A 22561-nucleotide genomic window follows, 5' to 3' on the forward strand; every position below is an offset into this window, starting at 1 on the left:
GAACAAAGGATTAAGTTACATTTATTAACTGCTTATCATCTCTGTGCTGCTTTTTTACCCATGTTATCTAATTCTCAGGATAATTATACAAGGTGGTTACTGCATTTTGTTGATAAAGAACACCCAGAGGTCAAATATTCCTTTTCATATAGTTTATTATCAAGATGGTAGAGCTGGGATATGACCTACAGCTGTTACCCATGTTTGTGGAAGTTCAGGGTATTTGAGGGTTTGTTTCATATAAGATAGAACAGCAGATTTTAAGTATGAAAGAAAAAAAGGGGGGTGTTTCAGGATACAACTTTTTAAAACTCTTTAGAGAAGCAGCTGAATGCCATGGGCTCATGCTTGGCTTGTAATCCTAGTTACTCAGGAGTCTGAGAATCATAGTTCAGCCTGGGCTGAGCAATCCAAGATTCTTATCAATTAACAAGCAAAAGCCAGAACTGGAAGTGTGGCTCAAGTGGTAAAGTGCCAGCCTTAAGCAAAAAAAGGTAAGGAAAGATACCAGACAACCTCTGGTACTGAAGGGGAAAAAATAAGGATGTTGGAGAAAATGAGATCAGTTGACTTCAACTTTTACTGATTTATACATTTGTTAATAATTTTCCACACATAGTACGTAAGGGGTGATATTCCTGGGAATGGAACTTACCTGGAAGCTGACACAGGATTTAATAGAGCAATTAAATATCTAGATGGCTACATTGTAAAGGTACAAACAAGACTGACAGGACTTGAATGAAAAGAATTGTACTCAGTCTCACTGGAAATGAGACTTTTTAACTAAGTGGCTTTAGAGGGGATAGTCTTTGGACTATTCAAAGCACACAGAATGTAGATGTAAATCAGAAACCAAGTAATGAACTATGCCTGTGTCCTTGAAGCCCTGTGCCTGTGGCTCAAGCCTATAATCCTAGCTACTACGTGGGAGGCTGAGAATTGAAGGAACTTTACTGCTGTGGTGGCTAGGTTTACAGAACTCCTTCATGTATAGCTAGCAACAAAGGGCACAATGTGGATTTTTTTTTTTTTTTTTTTGTTGGTTGTGGGGCTTGAACTCTGGTCCTGGGTGTTGTCCCTCAGCTCTTCAGCTGAAGGTGAGCGCTCTACCACTTGAGCTACAGCGCCACTTCCGGTTTTCTGGTGGTTTATTGGAGATAGGAGTCTCACGGTCTCTCCTGCCCGGGCTGGCTTTGAACCTCGATCCTCAGATCTCAGCCTCCTGAGTAGCTAGGATTACAGGCGTGAGCCACCAGCGCCCGGCTACAATGTGGATGTTTTGAGGCTGCAATTGTGGGCTAGCCTAGGCAAAAACAAAGTCTAAGACTGCTGCTGTATGCAGTGATATACACTTGTCATCCTAGGAATGTTGGGAAGCCTCAAACAGGTACATCATGTATGTATACATATACATATGTGTATACACATGCATACATATTGAACATGGCAGAACAAATCTTTTAATTTTTTTGCATATGCTAAGAAAAATCCCCAATGTTCACTTAAGATAAGCCATGATGTTTAGTGTGGTGTTAGCATACCAAACCACAGGGACCAACGAACAAATTTATTCCGACTCTGAATTTTGTTTTTGTTCAATACACGAATTGAAATTAGAATTTTTCTATTAGAAGAGGAAAAAAATTCCTGGAGTATAGTTATTTGGAAGGTACTTCTATTTACATATCAGAACCAATGAATGAAATGATGAAATTACCGTTTTAAAAACTTAATGCTGTCTTCCCCTTGCAACTTGGTCTTTTTTTTCTACTTACTTTTTTTTTTGTCCATTGTGGGGCTTGAACTCTGGGTCAGGGCTCTGCCCCTCAGCTCTTCAGCTCAAGGCTAGTACTCTACCACTTGAGCCACAGTGCCACTCCTGATTTTCTGGTGGTGTATTGAAGCTAAGTCTCACAGACTTTCCTGCCCCGGCTGGCTTTGAGCCATGAATCTCAGATCTCAGCCTCCTGAGTAGCTAGGATTACAGGCTTGAGCCACTGGTGTCCAGCTTTAATTCTAATGTGCAGTCCCACAAGCAAGATATTTGAAAATTAATGGTAAAATGTTTGAACTGAATAAAGCCAAACTTCTTTAAACCAAGTATATGTTAAACGTTACATATTTACTGTCTACCATCCAGACTTGATGTTTTAATATAGATAGGTCAACACCTATATTAAAACAAGAAATGAAAACAAAATGACCCCTGAGGGGAGTCTGACATATGTAAAAATACTCCAAAATATAGTTTATAAACAGAAACAATTGCTCTAGTGCCTGTACTCCTCTAATTCTAAATTTCAAGATACAGGCTTTTTAAAAAGTCCACACATCAAATATATACCATATAGTAATTCAGCTCACAAAACAGGTTTGACTCACATTCTTAAGATTTTGAAACCAATTATTCAAAGATTCTTTGACTAAACTCAGTCCATTTGTATGACTCTACTGAACAAATGAACTACACAATAGTAAGATGAGTAGCAATAAAATTATAAATACTTTTAGTAATTAGATAAACAAAATAACAGCACTGGTATTAAATTTCTTTTTCAGTTTCTTATTGATAGGCCTGTTCCCCATTTTCAAATAATGAGGATAAAGTTATCACAACAAAATATGGGAAACTGCTTTCTCTTTATTTAGACCTTGTAAGGAGAAAGAAAGGAACTTTGGTCACATATTACCTTTAAAAAAAAAATCCAGTTTTACATATTTCTATAGTCAGGACTAAATGATCACAGAAATAATTTCTTCTGTAAAAACCGGTCAAATTTTATCAAAAATCTAACATACAATGTAATCCAAAGCATATAAAGATTTTTTTGGGGTTCCTGACATTGACAGTTGTGATTCCATCCTAACAGGTGTTAATGTTCATGCTCCCATGTTGCTTTGGTCCAAAAGAGAAGAGCTGAATCAGTAAAACTAAGTATGTAATATTTTGCCAATAATAATTTATAGACTGTGATCAGCAGCAGAAATATTCATAAGGAACAGTTCTACTTTAACAAATTAAGGGAGTATTTTTCATAAACGTCACAGTATCAAATTTTTATGAGAAAAATAAGAAGGAACAAACAAACAAACAAAAGGTGAAATAGCTACCACAAACAAAATTCTCTCCCCCAGTACCCAATACTGCATCTGAAGGGGTATAAAAGGTGAGGTTAGAGGGGTGATGATGCTAATATGAAAAGAAGTTGAGTACTGTATTTATTTAATTTTATACAACTCTTACCCTTTACAAAAATGGTTATAGTCATGCTCATAAAAGTGTAACCCATGACATTTGAAAGCAAACACTCTTTGTAATTATTTAAAAGGGCCTTTTTAAAAATTATAATACAAAGGTCTGTGCTCTATAAGCAGTCCTCCACTGTGCATTATAACAATAAGGCTTACTTTTAATACAAAGACTTAAGTATTTTGGAGTTATGAACCACTAGATTTAACAAACATCATTTTGTAATTGCTTTTTGCATCTTTTTTGTTTTTCGGATCTTCCACTTCATTGGGGTGTTCAGCAGCTTGAAGTTCTTCAGCAGATTCTTCTTTCTCTGACTCTGAATCACTATCTGAGTCATCAGGACTTTCAGGGTCAGGTGAATCATCATCATCATCATCATCATCTCCAGCCACATCACCTTCTCCATCATGATCTTCTACCTAAAACATCAATAGGTGCTTTTAAAACAAAAAATTAGCCAGTTCAAAGGCTGGGAATGATTCCAGTTTTTATCTAATCTTAAAATCAGCCAACTTCATAACCATTAGATCAATATTTTTTTTTTGGGGGGGGGGGGTCTGGTCGTGGGGCCTAAACTCTTGGCCTGGGTGCTGTCCCTCAGCTCTTCAGCTCAAGGCTAGCACTCTACCACTTGAGCCACAGCGCCACTTCCGGCTTTTTTTTTCCTGCTTATGTGGTGCTGAGGAATCGAACCCAGGGCCTTAAGCATGCAAGGCGAGCACTCTACCACTGAGCCACCTTCCCAGCCTCTAGATCAATATTTTTAAAACTATATTATGATCTGTGACTGATGAGGCAAGAACTGATGACTAAGGAAGCAATCACTGCCACAGATTTTAAGGGTTTTTGTTTTTTTGTTGTTGGTTGTGGGGCTTGAACTCTGGGCCTGAGCACTATCCCTTGACTCTTCAGCTCAAGGTGAGCACTCTAGCACTGGAGCCACATCACCACTTCCGGTTTTCTGAGTGGCTTACTGGAGATAAGAATCTTGTGGAGTTTCCTGCCCTGGCTTTGCAACTGGATACTCAGATCTCAGCCTCCTGAGTAGCTAGGATTACAGGCGTGAGCTACAGATACCTGGCAAGAAAAGGCTTTGAAGGCCAACTAACTAATGTAGCAACAGTTTCATATTAATTCATAATACAAAATGAGATCACTTAGGAAAGACCTCTCCCGAAGCAAAAATTTTAAACTTACATAAAATATTTTATCTAATACTTGTAGGTAAGACAACAACTTGTAAGGATGGTATTCATAAAGAATATAACCTGATGATTAAGCAGAATTTAAACACATCTTTAAACCCATAAAAAAAATCTTTTCTGACTACCTAGGGATCTAGATGGACAATAAAAATACATTAAGTATCTGTACAAAGACAGTTTTCTAAGTCAAGATTCTTAACTGTTAGGGTAATCTAACAGAAACAAATGATATGAAACTGAAAATGATTATCTTCCCAATCAATGAGAACAAGTTAATTACTACCTCACTGAAGCCAAGACCACAATGTCGTCGGTATCTTCCTGATAATTTACTGTCCATACTTTGCTGATACTGAGACTCCAGTTCTTCATTAATTTTCTTGTCTTCTTCCCCTGCATGTCCATTGTACTTTGGTTATGTTTCAGTCAAATTAATAAAAACATATGATTACACAAAAAACCCATAATACAGATGGGGTATTATATTAAGGGTTGAATTATCTAATTGTGACTAATGAATTTTTATGAATGACATACCATAAAAGGTTACTAATAAACAATAAATAAATATAGTTATCATTACTTCTTTAGAACCTACTCCTGAGTTACCAAAATGTTTAATATTATTCCAAAAACTTTCTCCAAGTCACCTAAAAAACCACCAGTGAACCAGGATCATCTGTTTTTGAATAAAAACAGTGAAAAGGTTGACAATTCTGTTCTGAAGATGACCTTGTAATGGCTTTCCTTTATGACTGTTTTTCCTTATCAGCTAGTTGAAACAACATAAACTTTAACAATTACTTCATTAAGCAGAATATCCTAAATGTTGACCTATAACCTTACCACTCAAGAGCTATGTTAATATAACTGAGGATTTCTGTGCTTGACATTTTAATTTATGGATATAAATACAAGTGAATTCCAATTTTAATAAAAATGATGGTTCTTTAATTCACATAACTCCCCATTTTAGGGAAAAATGCAATAGTTAAAATATTTTTCTATTGTAATAATTCTGTTTTATCTAACAATGCATATCAATGTGAAGTAACATGCACAAAATAAAGACATTAAATTCTAAAATATTCTCAGTCATTATAACATTAGGTAATTTAATTGAAATTTTGTTAAGTTAAATCTAAGTCAGCATCTATTATCATTAAAACTTATCCAAGATTAGGGCTTTTTTTTTTTTTTTTTGCCAATCCTGTGGCTTCAACTCTGGGGTCTGGGCGCTATCCTTGAGCTCCTTTTTGCTCAAGGCTACCACTCTACCACTTCAGCCACAGTGCCACTTCTGGCTTTTTCTGTGATTAATTGGACTTTCATGTCTGAGCTGGCTTCACACTGCAATTCTCAGATCTGAGCCTCCTGAGTAGCCATGACTATAGGCATTGAGTCAGTGGCACCTGGCTAAATGGCTAACTTTAACAGGTGAAAATTTCACCTTCTAGGAGACTGAATATAAATCAAATTCATTTTCAATTTTTGATTTTGGTGGTAGTGGAATTTTGTACTGAGGGCTTCAAGCTTGCTAGGCATGCATTCTACTTAAGTCTAGGCTCAGCCCTTTTGCTTTGGTTATTTTTGAGACAGGGATCTCACTTTTTGCTGAGGCTGGCTTGGATACTTTTTTTTTGGGGGGGGGGGGTCTGGTTGTGGGGCCTGAACTCTGGGCCTGGGTGCTGTCCCTCAGCTCTTCAGCTCAAGGCTAGCGCTCTACCACTTGAGCCACAGCACTACTTCCGGCTTTTTTCTTTTTGCTTATGTGGTGCTGAGGAATCGAACCCAGGGCCTCATGCATGCAAGGCAAGCGCTCTACCACTAAGCCACCTTCCCAGCCCCGACACAGATACTTTCCTAATTATGTTCTCCACAATAGATGACAGGCTAGGACTGCAGTTATGAGCTTCAGTTTTTTTTGTGTTATTCACGGGGCTTGAACCTAGGGCCTGGGTGCTGTTCCTGAGCTCTTTCACTCAAGGCTAGCACTCTACCACTTTGAGCCATAGCTCCATTTCCAGTTTTCTAGTGGTTAACTAGAGATGAGTCTCGTGGACTTTCATGCCTGGGTCAGCTTTGAACCTTAATCCTCAGATCCTGAGTAGCCTCCCGAGTAGCTAGGATTACAGGAGTGAACCACCAGAGCCCTGCTTTTCAGTTTTAAAGACTTTTTCCCTATGTAAGTAGGCATATGTAGGTATTGTGTATATAGGCATATATAGGCAAGCACTTTACAGCTTTCCCAGCCTCAATTTTTTAAAAAAAGTTTATTTCTTCAGGCTCTGTAAGTTTATATTCTTCTAAGATTTTTTTTTTTTTTTTTGGGTCCGGACGTGAGGCCTGAACTCTGGACCTGGGCGCTGTCCCTCAGCTCTTCAGCTCAAGGCTAGCGCCCTACCACTTGAGCCACAGCGCCACTTCCGGCTTTTTTTCTTTTTGCTTATGTGGTGCTGAGGAATCGAACCCAGGGCCTCTGGCTTGCAAGGCAAGCGCTCTACCACTAAGCCACCTTCCCAGCCCTCTTCTAAGAACTGGTGAGTAAACTTAAAGCCAGTATAACACATTAATATGTCAAATAATTTACATAAAGGAAAAAATTTGATATATTTATCACCATTGCCAAGAAAAGGTATAAACTCTCATTACAATTAACATGTATGTTCTGAGTCACTAAGAATAAAGACAGAAACAGTTTAGTTTCTTTGGTGGAATATCATATTGAGATATCGATCTGTTGTCTTTTAAAATCAAAACAACATTTAATACTTTATGACACATGCAACATTTTTATACTTAATGCTCTCATATACATCCAATATAATTTTAATATATATTATTATATATGTAATATATATTTTTAATATATATATTATTTTAATATATATAAAATGATATCCCAAAATGTGCAAGTATCATCTATACCAAATTTACTGTTGGTTTTATAACCAATGAAGTATTCATGTTAGTTCCATTTGAATTATATTTACTTACCTGTTCGGAAGTGAGATGTTGATTTGTGATCACCTATAACAAGACGACCAGTGTGTTCTTTCTATAAGAAAGGTGGAAAATGTGTTGGAATTTAAGATTACTAGTTTAATTATTGAATATACTACTATATACTATTCTAGCTTTCCAGGATATAGTGAAGACAAAGAAATAAATTAAGCTCCTTGCCTTTGTGGGACTTACATTCTACTAGAGCAAGAGTAAGGATGGGAAAGGGAGATAGACCAATGTAACAAATAAGTAAATTATAGTGTATTTGAATGTACTAAGTGTCACTAAAACAGAATAAAGTGATAGAAGTATGAAAGTGGGATAGAGATCAGACTAGAATTTTAAATGGGATAGATTCAGTATAAGCATTTTCTTCATTAAAACTCCAGTTGATATTTAAACTAATCAATGATTCAGTATGCTGCTTCTTAGATTGCAAAAGGTACACCATTAACAAGATCTGATTATAAATACAATGACATCAAGTTATTCTAGGATGATGGTACTATGCACTAATCATACTTTATCAGCTGGTTCTTCCTATGACCAGTAAAGTATTCACGCTGGCTGGTTAGAATTAGTAATATATTTTGTGGTTACCTAACAGAATAAACTCAGATTATATGAAGATCAAAGCCAAAATATTGGCTTGTACACCAAATACTTTTTTAAAATTGGTTTTGGTACTAACTGAACTCTAGGTCTTGAACAGTTATATAACCCTAACCTATTACTTATACAGCTTTAGCAAATCTCTTACTTAAATCAGGAGTGGGGAATCTTACTTCTGCCAAGGGCCATTTGGATATTTATAACACAAGTTGAAGACCATATAAAGTTATCAATACAGGTAGCTCATGCCTATAATCCTATTTAGGAGGCTGAGATTCAAGAATAGGAAGAAAGGCTGAGCAACTTTTACCTCCAATTAATCAGCAAAAATACAAAAGTGGAAATGTGGTTTAAGTGGTAGAGCACAAACCATGAATGAGGCTGGTCAGGCCCCATCTGAAACCCACACACTTCTTCCTCTGGCAGCTGATGGGATGTATTAGTGTCCTATGAAGTGCCAAATGATTTCAAAGGCCTTATATGGCCTGTGTGCTGAACATTCCTCACTCCTGATTTGTCTACTTTCTTTCTTCTTTTCTATTTATTTTTTGGTCAGTTATGGGGCTTGAATTCTGGGCCTGGGCGCTGTCCCTCAGCTCTTCAGCTCAAGGCTAGCGCTCTATCACTTGAGCCACAGTGCCACTTCCGGCTTTTTTCTGCCTATGTGGTGCTGAGGAATGGAACCCAGGGGCTCATGCATGCAAGGCAAGCGCTCTACCACTGAGCCACCTTCCCAGCCCTTGTCTACTTTCTATGACACATTACAAGTTATCGAGAAATACAGATTGATGAGATGCTATACAAATACCTCTAAGTATTTTTTATGACCTCTCCCTACTACGAGCCTCACTGTTATAGTATAGTTCAATGTCTCTTCAGATTCAAACCAATTCTTTCTGGAAAAGTTTCTTTCACTGCTGAGCCAGAAACAGCTGTCTTTTTCTGTTAGTCCTTATCATTGTGTGCATAGTAACTGCAATTCTTATTGAGCTTATCCAGTTCTCTCCACTGCCTGATGATCCCAATTAATATATGTGATCTCTAGGACCTAATACAGAGTCTGGCATATAGTAGATAAGTAAAATGTATTCCTATAAATAACAAAGGGCACAATTTCATTTTAAAGTGCTCAAAAAAGAAAAGTTTTCTATTTTTTTTTCAAGTTTAGATGTATATACAAAGACAACTTGGGTGATGTTATGAAAGTAAGTTTACTTCAAAAAGTGTCTACTAGAGATCATGGCATCTCTATACTTTGTTTTATTAAGTCGAGAAGCAGTTCAAAATATATAAAGAAAATTAAAGTTAAGTATTACTATATTTACTATCACCTCAAGGTCTGGAGAGAGTTATGAAATACAACAGATTTATTTAGTTGGACAGAGATTCCTTTAAAATAACTTGCCAAGGGAGCTGGGAAGATGGCTCAGTGGTAGAGCGCTTGCCTTGCATGCCTGAGGCCCTGAGTTCGATTCCTCAGCACCACATAAGCAAAAAGAAAAAAGCCAGAAGTGGCTCTGTGGCTCAAGTGGTAGAGCGCTAGCCTTGAGCTGAAGAGCTGAGGGACAGCGCCTAGGCCCAGAGTTCAGGCCCCATGACTGGACCCAAAAAAAAAAAAAAAGATAACTTGCCAAGAAATACCCTTTAGCAAAATCAAATAAAGCAAACCAAAAACTTTCACATTTCCTTTTCCTTTGGACTGAGTGTTTTCACATCAAAATTTTCTCCTTGTAGCCTCCAAACTTATTGCTATAAGCACAGGGAATTCTAGATGTGGTTCAGAAATAGTATAAAATTAAATATTTCCGGGGCTGGGAAGGTGGCTCAGTGGTAAAGCGCTTGCCTTGCATGCATGAGGCCCTGGGTTCGATTCCTCAGCACCACATAAGCAAAAAGAAAAAAGCCGGAAGTGGCGCTGTGGCTCAAGTGGTACAATGCTAGCCTTGAGCTGAAGGGCTGAGGGACAGCACCCAGGCCCAGAGTTCAGGCCCCATGACCAGATCCCCCCCCCCCAAAAAAAAAGCTTTAAAAAAATTAAGTATTTCCTAAAGCCAAAAATAATTATGCAAGCTAGGTGTCCATGGCTCATGTCTAGAAAAACTTGGTACTTAGAAGGCTGAAATCTGGAGGGTCAAAGTTCAAAAAAGAAAAGTCCATGGGACTCCATTTCCAAATTAACCAGCATAAAGCAGGGCAGGAAGCATGTTTCAAATAGTAGAGTAACAGATGAGCAAACTCAACAAGATCAAGACTGATTTTTGAATCCCAGTAGGGGGGGGGGAGGGGACGACATGCAGTACAAGAAATGTGATAAATGTGCTTAGTTCTCACTTAAAACACAGCATTATTTGTACAGAAAAGATAAATATGTATACCCAATGATGCTTACCTTTCCTGCACCCATAAGTCTCAAGAACTTTTGTTTTCTTTCTTCATTACCCAGGTCTGCTGCCTCCCAATTGCTAGATCCAAGCTGGAGGAGAAAAAAGTTGATTAGTCTATCTTTAAGGATTTTTTTTTCAACCTGTTGTTATGACTGTTAATGGGTTCATTGTTCTTGTTTATGAAGTTAAATAGGAATCACATTTGAATTCAAATATACTCCTTTTTGTTACCTCATAGCAGAATACTTTTAATCTAAAAGGCTGCGTGTATCAGAATCACCCAGAGATTTGTTAAGATAAAGTTTTATACCTCTGAGTTTCAGATTCACTGGGTATGGATGGAGTAGGGTTCAAGGTTATGAATGTCTAAAAATTTCCTAGGTAATGCTGATGCTCTCAAGTGGATACTACACTTTGATATCTTTTGTCCTGAGTCTTGAAGGGGCCTAATCACTAGGACCAGAAAGTTGCCACAACTGCTAACTGAAACACATGAAATTCTAAAGGACCACATTATCAGAAGGCACTAGACCCAAATTAAAATTTTTGGTTTGTTTTGAGCATTTTAATTATTTGTTAGGAGTGAGACATTAAGATTTTTAATCAACCTCAAAGGTTCTCCAAAAGTCAAATAACTGGCTCTGTTAAAAAGCATGAGACCCTATCTAAAAAATAATCCAAAAGCAAAAAGGGTTGGGGGTATGGTTCAAATGGCAGAGTGCCTCCCTATCAAGTACAAGGCTCTGAGTTCAAACTCCAGCACTGCTAAAAAAAATAAAATTAAAGAAATATACTATTCTCATCAGAAAGTCATTCAATAGGAAAGGTTTTTATCATGTAATATTCTGCAGTAATAGTTGGGCCCACCTCCTATTTTTATAAAAGGATATGGAACTTTAATCGTTTATGTTGGTACACCAAAATTTACTTGAGTCAATTTGTTCATGGAGAAAGACTGGAGGCAGGTTATGTCTGTATAGAAAGGTGAAGGAGAAAAACATGATACAGAAATGAATACACCCATCACAGAAATGAATACACCCATCAGACTGATCATTCTAATTGAGTTTATCTGAAAATGCAAATGTTTTGTAATTATGGATCAAAGATGATAAACCCCTCTTCAACACAAACTTTTAAGTAATCAAAAGTTTCAAATCTCTTCATGTATAATGAAAGGACTACAGGTAATGATAAAGCTAAAACCTATTAGAAATAGATATAAAATTTTTAATTATATGTTGCAGGTTCTCACACATGACAGCTAATGGTAATTAGCTGTATTCAGAGAATGAGTTATATATACCATTAAAATCAGAAAAATGTAGAGTAGAAATTTGGGGTTGCTATTGTTAAATCTATATTAAAGTTCCCAAAAAGTAATTTTTACTATCCCTTTATTTTTCTAAACATTATTCATAAAAGACTTATAATGGTATATATCTATAATCCCAGCACTTGAAAGGCTTGGGAAACTGAAAGTTAAAGGCCAGCCTGAGCCATACAATAAGTAACACCGAATAATAAGTAACACTGAACTGCTCTCAGAATATGGGGGAGAAGGGCTTAAAGCATCTGTACCACACTGGATCCACTTGTAGCTTTAATTCTTTTTTCTGCAGGGGATATGTTCTCTTAATTTTAGCTACTAAATTACAAATTTCTACTTTGACTGTGACAACTCATATCCTTTTATATAACATTTAGTCTTAACCATTTCTCAATACAATAATACTAAACTTTTTTTTTGTTGGCCGTGGGGCTTGAACTCTGGGCCTGGGCGCTGTCACTCAGTCCTTCAGCTCAAGGCTAGCACTCTACCACTTGAGCCACAGCGTCAATTCCAATAATAAATATTAGTAACACACTTTAGTTCTGATTCTCACTAAATCATTTGCTGTGAGCCCAGAATTGACTTAATTAAAATTTAGTGTTAATTCTTTACCTACAAAGACAGTTTCCTTATTCCACATATGACCTGATATGTCGGGTCAGTCAAGTGAGGTGCACTAAAATATTATATAAAATTATCTAGACTAGATTCTATCCCCAAGATAGCTTACTGTGTACAAGCAAATAGCTCAAAATACTACAAATTCTGAAGTACTTCTGGTTTCAACTATATAGGATTCTTTGCTTGGAGTGTTTTACAAGTTACAATGATTTTTCACTTACATTTTTTAAAAGAGTGTCTCACAACAGTCTATTTTGATAAATAAGTAAGCAGGTGACCTGTGTATAGGATTCTTAGCTTGGAGTGTTTTACAAGTTACAAATGATTTTTTACTTACATCTTTTTTAGAGCATCTCACAACAGTCTATTTTGATAAATAAGGAGGCAGGTGACCTGCTTGAAGTCTGCTTTTTTTCATACCATACTATAAATGAACAATTTAGAAGTGTGTATGAACTAGTTATAAAAATGATTGAGAAGTTAAAACCCAACTTTCCTGATTTTTTTTCCCTTCCTACATTCTTGCCTCCCTCCCCATCTCCCCCCTCTCCCCAACATTTCTTTGGTTTGGGTTTCAATAGTTTTATTACATAGCTTTGGCTGGCCTCAAATTTACAATCCTCCTGCCTCAGTTACCAAATGCTGGGATTACCACCGCATTCATGATTAAATGGACAAACATAGGCTAGGGATATAGCTTAGTGGTAAGAGTGTAGCTTCAGCATTCAGGAGGTCTTAATGGCTGACACATTATTAGAGGTTCCCTATAAGTTACTAAAACAAATTTTCTCACTCTCTATAAAATAGCTTTCATTTCTCCACTCCAACCAAACCAACAAAACCATCGTTTTCTTCATCCTTAAAAATCCTTTGCCATAGGACTACAATCTCCCTTTTGCCTCCTTAATACATTTCCTAGTGACTGTTTTAGAATTTACTTCTAGCTGGGTGCTGGTGGCTCACACCTGTAATTCGAGCTATTCAGGAGGCTGAGATCTGAGGATCATGGTTTGAAGCCAGAGTAGGCAGGAAAAGTCCATGAAACTCTTATCTCTGATTAAGCACCAAAAAACAACAAAAAAAAACCCCAAAGTGGAGCTATGGATTTAGTGGTAGCACGCCAGCCTTGAGCAGCAGCTTAGGGACAGTGCCAGGGCCCTGAATTCAAGCTCTAGGACAGGCACCAAAAAAACAAAAACAAACCAACCATGACTTAAAACAAAACAAAACACAAGTAGAGACAACTCTCACTTATCAGTAAAAATAAAATTCTACAAAAGAAACATAAATCACCACTGAGGGACAAGTTACTGTACCATACTATAATATTAACAATAGTCATTTTGTTTTAGGTGTGTGTGTGTGTGCGCGCGCGCGCGCCCGCTGTTACTAGGGCTTGAACTGTTTTGGCTCAGGCTGGTGGTGCTCTACTACTTGAGTCACAGCTCCATGTCTAGCTTTTTAGTAGTTAATTGGAAATAAGTCCCAGGAGCCTTCCTGCCCTGGCTGGTTTGAACCACAATTCTCAAATCTTAGCTTTTTTGATGGTGGTGATGCAGGTTTTGGGGCTTAAACTCAGAACCTGAATGCTGGCCCTGAGTTTTTGTGCTCAAGGCTAGCCCTCCACCACTTGAGTGACAGCTCATTTCCACAAATTGGTAGTTGGAGATAAGAGTGTGAGGAACTTAACTGCTTGGGCTTCCAATAGAGTTCCTCACATCTCAGCCTCTTGAGTAGCTACGATTACAGGTATGAGCCACTGGTGTCCAGCCTAAGGTCCCAGGTTTTAATCTTCATTTTCAAGTATAAATGCTTTCTTTTGGGAAAGGTGTTAAAGGCCATCTAATTTAAATTGATTTCTGGAGACTTAGTCACTTAATCCCTTTGCATAATATCACCTGGAGGTTTTGGCCAATCTCAATGATTTTGGAGACCAACAAAACAGGTGTCTGATTTAACACCTACAAAATCAGGTAAGTATCAGGAAGAAAACAATAGCTTTTTAAATCGATCTAAAACTTAGGCTACTCAAAACAAAAACAAAACGGATAAGGTACTTACAAATACTGAATTACCATGCCAACAGGAGATTTAAAATGCCAGTTGCTGGGAGATTCGGAGGCAAGAATAAGCCTCAGAAAATAGCCGCTGGTCCCAAACCTTTACGACTAATCTTTCTGCAGAGCTAAAAATAAATTTCCTTAAAGAAACCCCACCCCACCTACCATCCAAAAAGGAGGTCTTCACCACCACCTCATCAAATAGTTCAGTGAGCGTTCTATGATTCACGAAGATATTCAGAAAGGCCTTGAGTGCATACAATTTAGAGATTGAGAATGCTTTAAACAAATGAAAGTAAACTAGATATCCTTTCGTGAATCTTAAGGACGATCTCCTCCACACCCAAGCCTTCCATATTTGCCGGGCGCTATCCCATCACATTACCCGATGGGTCCGGATTTACGTGTGCCGGCTACCTGCAGTTTCCAACACTGTCGCTAGCGCTGGGGCAAATCACACGAAAACGCCTAACATAAAGCATCGTACTTATTCATCTTTTGAATTCCTGACACCTGGCACAGCCGTCAATATTTAACAGGTTGCGTTCCAGGGCGGTTTGTTACTTTAAAAACTGTTAAGCTGAAGGTTTGCGAGGAAAGGCGTGGGAAGAACACGGCTGCCAGCTCTCCCCGCCTAGGGCCCTTCGCCGCGATGCCATGACCAAATGATGACACGCATACGCCAATGTTTCGGTTCAACAGCATCCTCACGTTCACCTACTACTAGTCACAGGACACTGAAAAATAACCCCGGCCTGGGGGTTCAAATGTGAACGAACGCCACGGCCTAGGGCCATTTAATGAAACCGAAAACAGCAAGGGTCTCGCTGCCTCTGCGGGCCTGGGTTGAAAAACCTAACAAATTAGCGTCATCTGCAAGTAAGACGACCCCGAACTCCCGCTATCTCACTGCGCAGCCCCTCCCCAGACGGGCTAACTACGTCCGCCGACCGCAGCGAGCCGCGGGCGCTCAGCCTGGGGCCGACCCAGATTAGGTCTGGGAAACATTTCCCGGTCCTTCTTCTGGGCCCACTCCCGTCAGAGCCTCCCCGGGCGCTTCCTCCTCCTCTTCCACCCAGCCCGGCCTACCCGGGCCTACGATAGGCCTCAACCCTCACCCACTCCGCCATTGTTATTTACATCGTCGTCCGGGGAGGCTGAACGCTTCACCCCATGCGGGTGAGATTCTCTGGCGGCACTCATCGTGGCGGGGGATCCTGATGAGGAAAAGGCCGAACCCGGTCGCTGGTTCTTCTCAGCTCGTCACCCAGTAGTCCGCAACCTGCTACCGGCCTTAGCAGCACCACTCCAGAACGCAGAGCTCCTCTGGGCCTTCTCCGCCACAGTCGTCACTGCTACGGCCGCTCGCCACCACGTGGCACTCTGGGAGTTGTAGTTTTCCGAGCCACTTCACACTCACCTGAATAAGGGCGATAGATGAAGACGAAAACTACAATTTCCAGAAGGCCGAGCGGCGTACTTCGCGCCGTGTGGCGGGAGTGCCCTCAGAGGCTACGCCTTCCTCGGCTTGTGGAGGCAGCTTTCGCGTGGCCCGGTGTGGTGGCGAGCGTTGGTGAGGAGCGAGTGTCGTCGCAGCGGAGTCTTTTTCAGAGTGGGTTTTCATAAGTTACCGTGAGACTCTGCTCCGCTGGCAAGCGCTTCCGTAACAGTGGAACACCTAGAGGTTTAAGTGAGACTCTGGAAACGAGTACACTTTGCTCAGCGCCAAAGCATTTAAAAAAATGGCCTCTTATCCCCACCCTGTTCGGGATTTCTAGAAGGTTCTAATGGATTTCTTGTCATTCTTTCATACTGAGGGAAGTGACTTCAATATGGTGTCGGATGCTGGTTAGTTGGCTAGTTTGGGGATTGGGGGTCCTCCTTGAGCTCTGGGCGCCAACTGGCGAGGAGATGGTACTGTGGGACCCTTCACCAGACCTAGTCTGTGCTTGCCACAAAACCCCGTTCTGTTACTTAGTTTACAAAGACAAAATTGCAGTACGGTTCACATAGAAATACCAGATGAAAGTGGACAACGCAGTGGCTCTTAATCCATTCACAGCCTGCGGCCTTTGCGTCTGTTGAGTTTACAAGGCTTTGCACACAAAAGCTGGTACCCCAGTTCTCATTTGCTAGTTCTTTCCATTTCCTTCTTAGGTTCCTCCTCCTCAACACCACAGTCACTAGACCACTTACAAAGCCCTGTACTTTAAAGGTAGTTTTCAGATTTTTGCAACCTTAACGGTCTGGGTCTTTTTGCTTTGCTTTTCTTTTTCTCCCAGAACTGGGGTTTGAAGTCAAGAGTCTTGCTGGGCTGGATCTCTATCACTTGAGTTGTCTTTAGCATGGCTTTTTGCTGGTTGTTTGGAGGTGGAGTCACAAAGATTTTTTTCTGTCCAGGCCCACTTTGAACCTCAATCCTTCAGATTTCAGCTTCCTGATTACCGGCATGAGCCACTGGCACCAGTTATTACTTTTGCTATATTTTTTATTATCAGCCTATGACAGCGACTCTCCTACCTATTCTTCCTGATTAATGGCATTACAGGTTTGTATTATTCTAGTCTCAGTTTTTAACCAGACGAATCTAGCATTCAGTATTGTTTGTCCTTATTTATTCAGAGACTTTCTGATTGAGGTTAGGAAATGAATTAGTTCATTATTTCATACTGAGGGAAGGGTGGGTCAGGAAAGTCGGTGAGACTCTTATCTCCAATAAATTACCAAAAAAAAAAAAAAAAAAAAAAAGCTGGAAGTAGAGCCTGGGGCTCAAGAAGCTCAGGGACAGCACCCAGACTCTGAGTTCAAATCCCAGGACTAGCAAAGAAAGAAAATAAAAAAAACCTCAACCATTTTAAAACAAAAATAAGTAGAATGATATACCATTCCCACCTTAATTTGTGTTGTCTATTTCCCTTTTGGGATTTCTAAATTCTGATGATTTTCTTGCCATTTTCTTGCCATTTTCACATACTTAATGTTCCATACTGAGAGCAGACTGTGAAGGTTTATTAGCTTTTGTGCTCTGCAGTTGTTGTAGTTTGCCTTTATAGAAATACTTGTACTATTATGGATTTCAGATGATTGCCGAACCATTTATAGAATTTTGTCCAATGGAAGATAGTACTTTAATTTGTGAAATCATAAATTCAGATTATGTTGGAAGAATAGTATAAGTAATATAAGCAAGGACACCTGAGACAAGAATAAAGGTAAGAAAGGACCAAACTCATTAAGCTAAAAAGCATTTTTTGGAAATGATTACTTATCATTTGCTAAAATTAAAATATTTTACCTGTTTGTAATTCTGCTAAGATTTCTGTAAATGTAATGACAATGAAGTATTTAAGTGTTCGAGTTTTGTGAGATCGACTATAGTTCACCTCAAACTCATTCAGTGATCATAAACACAATCAGAAAACTATATTACCAATAAAACAAAATTGCTCAATATATACTTTTATGCTACTAAAAGAATTCTGAAATTAAAAACGACCATCAGTAAAGTCAGATTATTAAATATTCAGTTTACTGGTTGATAAAAGTTCAGACAGTTTTAATGAGTTAGCAATATGTCTTTTATTTCTTCACCAGAATTGTTGGCAGCTAGATGGCTGTATCTTCGCGTCACCATGAAACAAGATCACCAGCCAAAAAGTAACAGGAACTGTAAAGACTATCATTTGATCAGATTTTACACAGTTTTAAATTCAGAAAGATTTAGGTAAGCATGAAATTATATAGTATAATCAGAAATATGTGACACAAATTCAGTGGTGTTCTTCCTTTATACTTGGTCACAAGTAGAACTATTAAATATTATGAAATTGAATACTGAGTTACTGGTTAGGGAAATGCTAAATGTTTAGGAACAAACCCTCAAGGGATTATTCATGTATACTTGCTTTTAAAGAAACATCTGTCTTCTCAAACATTATTTTTTTGTGTGTAAAATCATTAAAAATCATTTCCTTTTAGCTTTATATATATATAGTATGTAATTATATACATAGTCAATATACTGTGCAGTACAAGAACTTCTTCTTATATATGTTTAACTTGGTACAATTGATCAATCATTCCCTATTTCTTATTCCTCCTGCCTATTCTTCCCTGCCTCTGGTAACTACCATTCTACCATTAACGTCTGTGAGATCAACTGTTTAATATTTTATATACATTTGAAATCACGTAGTTCTTGTCTTTCTGTGCCTGGCTTATTTCACTTAACATAGTAATTTCAAGTTCTATCCATGTTGGCACAAATGACAGGATTTAATTCTTTGTATGACTAAGTAGTAGTATCCCATTGTATATATTTATATCCCATATCCCATGTATATATATAAATATATATATCATATATATACATATACAAGGTAGTCAATATATATGTACCATATATACATATAAATCACATTTATCCATTTTTGTATTGAGAGCTGGGAAGGTAGAGTGCTTGCCTAGCACGCATGAAGCCCTGGGTTCAATTCCTCAGCACCACATAAGCAGAAAAAGCCAGAAGTGGCACTGTGGCTTGAGTGGTAGAGTACTAGTCTTGTGCAAAAGAAGCTCAGGGGCAGAGCCCAGGCCCTGAGTTCAAGCCCCAGAACTGGCAAAAAAAAAAATGTAATCACTTCTCCCCATTTGTATATTGATTAATATTTAGGTTGTTTCAATTTCTTTGCTGTTCTGATCAATGCTTCATTTAACAAGAGTAGAGATGATTGTCAGCATATTGATATTCTTTCCTGTGTATACATACCCAGATGGAGGATTGGTGGATTACATGATAGATGTTTTTAATTTTCTGAGGAAGCTCCATAATGTTTTCCCTAATAGCTGTATGACTTTATATTCTCAACAATGAAGAGGAGTTTCCTATTCTTTAGATCCTGATCAACACTTATCTTTTGTCTTTTTGATAGTAGCCATTTCTACTAGGTTAAGGTGATACGTTTCTTTTCTCTAGCGGTTAATGATGGACTTGTTGTTCATTTCTATATCTTCATTTGAGAAATGTCTTTAAGGCCTGTTATAGTTTGGATAAGAAGTGACCCCCATAAGGCTCATGTGTTGAAGGTTTGGTTACCACTGCCAGCAGTATTCAGCAGTGGGGCTTTTGGAAAGTGAATTGTGAGGTCTCATCCCTCATAAATGGATTAATGCATTGACAGAATCACAACTTGAATACACCATTGAGAGGTGGTAGAACTGTGGAAGGAAAAGCATAGTTGAGAGAAACGGGTTACTACGGGTATATACGTTGTGCCTGACTCCTTCTTATCTTGTGCTTTGTGTCCTGGCTGCCATGAAGTGAGGTAGCATCTGCTATAGGTTTCCTCAACACAGACCCAAAGCAGTGGATCCCAGCTGACTGTGGACTTAACCTTCTGAGGATGTGAGCCAAAATAAATCTTTCCTCCCTTTAAGTAATTTTCTGAAGTGCTTTATCACAACAACAAAAGTCTGAGCAATACACAAAATTGGTTACCAGAGAAGTAGGATTGTTGCTGTGACCAAACTTGACCATGTGGTTCAGAATTCTTTGGAAATAGTTTGTATGAGGGATTTAGTAAAGTTTGGAGATGTAGACACAGAAAGGATAGAATGCTCTAAATTTAGTGTAATGAGCAATTCTGGTGAGAGAAGACCAGAATGCTAACAGAATGTGGACAGAAAAGATGGTGCTCATGAGGTTTCAGATGGATACAGAGACTCTTGGGAATTGGACTAAAAGGAAGAAAAATTTTACCTCACAACTTCCTTTTAAATTAAGTGTTTGTCACAGTAAGTGACAAGACATTTAATAAGACAAGGTTTATTTTTTACTTAAATTTTACTTTTTTTCTGTTGAGTTTTGGAATCATGTATTGTGGATGTTAAACCCTTGTCAGAGGTGGCAAGTATTTTCTCCCATTCTTTTGTCCTTTTGTTGATTTTTAACTATGCTATTTTACAGCCATATAGATAAAAGTTAAATTTTAGAAAGATTGAAAATTATTTAAATGCTTTCTGCCTATAACACTGTAAGTTTTTTCTATTCTTTGCAATGTAAGTAGATTTTTTTTTCCAGTATGGAATTCTATAGTGAATTTGGTTTTAATTTCTTACCACTTTCCTTATTAGTAAGTTAAATAATATATTTGACACTTACCATTTTAACTCTTATTCTTTTTATATTTCTTTTTATATTTCTGTAAGATTCATGAGTTCTCAATTTAAATTGTCTACTTATATAATACATTGATAAATGTAAGTAGACATACATATTTAAAAATAACTATAAGATGTACTGAAAAATAATAAAGTACCATCTATATTTTAAGTCAGTATTTTCCCTTCTAAATTAATATTTTCTCTTTAAATTAATATTAGTTTAAGAATTGATCAGTATGGTGGGTCACACTTAAAATCTTAGTTACTTGGAAGGCAGTGACTAAGAGGATTGCAATTTGTGGCTGGCTTGGACAAAGTTTATCAGAACCCCATATCAACAAATAAACTGGATGCAGTAGAACATACACCTGTAATCTCAACTATATGGAGGTATAGGTAGGAGGATCATGGTCCAGACCAGTCTAGGCAAAAAGTGGGAGACCCTATCTGAAAAATAAAGACAAAGAAAGGGCTGAGGGGTAGGGAGTGGGAGACTTCAAGTAATAGAATGCCTGCTAAGTAAACACAGTCTCAGAGTTCAAACCCCATTACCACTTAAAAAAGAAAAAAGGAACACATTGGATTCAAAGTACAATGTATGTGCTTTGATCATAAGTTTAAATGTGTTTATAAATAATTTAAAAATACAAGTGTAAACTTGAATTGATGGTGCATCATACCTATAATCCCAGCCATTTGGGATTACATATGTTCATTTTTCAGCTTTTGAAAACTATAAAAAAATTGTTTTTATTTTTTTAATCTGGGCAATGTGAAAATTAGACTGCTTATAAACCAGGCAAAATCAACAGTATGCTTAGGTTATAAGGCATGGAAAACATGGGTTGGAGGACAGCCTCAGCTACATGGGGAAACATTATCTCAAAATGAATAAATACGTTTAAAAAAACACTGATCATTATTCTACCCAGGAATAAAAATTACTGTTAAGACCTTGGTAAAGTGGCGCTGTAGCTCAAGTGATAGAGCGCCAGCCTTGAGCTGAAGAGCTAAGGGACAGCGCTCAGGTCCAGAGTTCAAGCCCCACAACCAAAAAAAAAAAAAAAAAAACGACCTTGGTAAGCAGCATTTCACACTTGATATATTGTATGTGTTAATTTTTTTCTAAGCCAGAATAACATTGTACATACTGATTTAAGCTTACTTTTTAAACTTTTTAATTTTTTATTATCTTTAAGTAGTTGTACAAAGAAGTACCCATTCTACAAAACAGTATATGAATACAAAGTGTCTGACAACATTGTCACCCATCGCTTCTAACCCACGCCTTCTTTCACTTTTCTTTTTCTATTTTTTTCAATTGAGATTAGGTTATTACATAAATTTCACAGTATTGTGGAATAGTGATACTTAGTTAAAGTCACAAACACATTTTAACCTTCACAAGGCAATTGGTCATTATCATGGTCTATAAAGTTTCTGAATTCTATGAAGATTTAAGCCTACTTTTTTTTTTTAATTAAGATTATATTGATGAGCATGTCCTTATTTTACTCTTTAGCATTTGTGAGGATAGGGGCCAACAAAATCTATCTTTAATAACTTTCCAGGTAACATGTCATCATTTTACAAATGAAAGTATATTACTGGACATAATAAATCACCAAATATAGAAAAATTATCAAAAATACTTTAATTTTCTGAATTTTTAAGAGGCAACCCTCTTCATGGTATCTTACAAGTCTGCCTGTACATATCTAAGGATGGATGGTGTATTTTATTTTTAGTTTTTGTTTGTTTGTTTGTTTTGTTTTGTTTGAAAGCTGATCTAGAGGTTACGTGGGGGAGGGGGAAGAACTCAAGACTACAAAGGAACTGGAGCCTGGAATGTGGTATGGGAAAGCAGTCCTGTCTTTGCAGTTAACATTTAAAAAGCTCTTTCAAGGACTAAAGAAATAAAGGCT

General features: G+C 37.8%; 2 protein-coding genes across 7 annotated transcripts in view; one reads left to right on the forward strand and one right to left on the reverse strand.

Annotated features, from left to right (window-relative positions):
- Positions 1 to 141: 141 nt before the first annotated feature.
- Positions 142 to 15835, reverse strand: CUNH11orf58 (chromosome unknown C11orf58 homolog). Its single transcript, XM_070032841.1, has 5 exons — positions 15618 to 15835; positions 10469 to 10552; positions 7459 to 7519; positions 4745 to 4854; positions 142 to 3675 (listed from the first exon to the last, which is right to left on the reverse strand). The coding sequence occupies exons 1-5, from the start codon at positions 15678 to 15680 to the stop codon at positions 3442 to 3444; spliced, it is 552 nt and encodes a 183-aa protein (XP_069888942.1). The 5' UTR covers positions 15681 to 15835; the 3' UTR covers positions 142 to 3441.
- A 154-nt stretch (positions 15836 to 15989) lies between these two features.
- Positions 15990 to 22561, forward strand: part of Sox6 (SRY-box transcription factor 6) — a 605718-nt gene continuing 599146 nt past the window's right edge. For 3 of the 6 annotated variants that reach the window (XM_070032825.1, XM_070032840.1, XM_070032826.1), the window contains exons 1-4: positions 15990 to 16089; positions 16878 to 17025; positions 17558 to 17689; positions 18072 to 18201. The gene's annotated coding sequence lies outside the window, so the exon portion shown is untranslated. Of the gene's footprint in view, positions 16326 to 16877; positions 17026 to 17557; positions 17690 to 18071; positions 18202 to 22561 lie in introns of all 6 variants that reach the window. The other 3 variants (XM_070032829.1, XM_070032828.1, XM_070032827.1) reach the window with 3 other exon arrangements.

The sequence above is a fragment of the Dipodomys merriami genome, unplaced genomic scaffold (assembly GCF_024711535.1).
Source record: "Dipodomys merriami isolate MVZ:Mamm:240054 unplaced genomic scaffold, mDipMer1.0.p SCAF_21, whole genome shotgun sequence".
Taxonomy (NCBI): Eukaryota; Metazoa; Chordata; class Mammalia; order Rodentia; family Heteromyidae; genus Dipodomys; species Dipodomys merriami.

Excerpts from the sequence above, each read along its gene's own strand:
- CUNH11orf58 (XM_070032841.1), bottom strand. The coding sequence starts at position 15,680 with ATGAGTGCCGCCAGAGAATCTCACCCGCATGGGGTGAAGCGTTCAGCC. Across the intron at positions 7,520-10,468 it reads GACTTATGGGTGCAGGAAAG|AAAGAACACACTGGTCGTCT; the intron begins GTAAGCATCATT and ends CCTTTCTTATAG. Across the intron at positions 3,676-4,744 it reads GTGGTCTTGGCTTCAGTGAG|GTAGAAGATCATGATGGAGA; the intron begins GTAGTAATTAAC and ends TTGATGTTTTAG.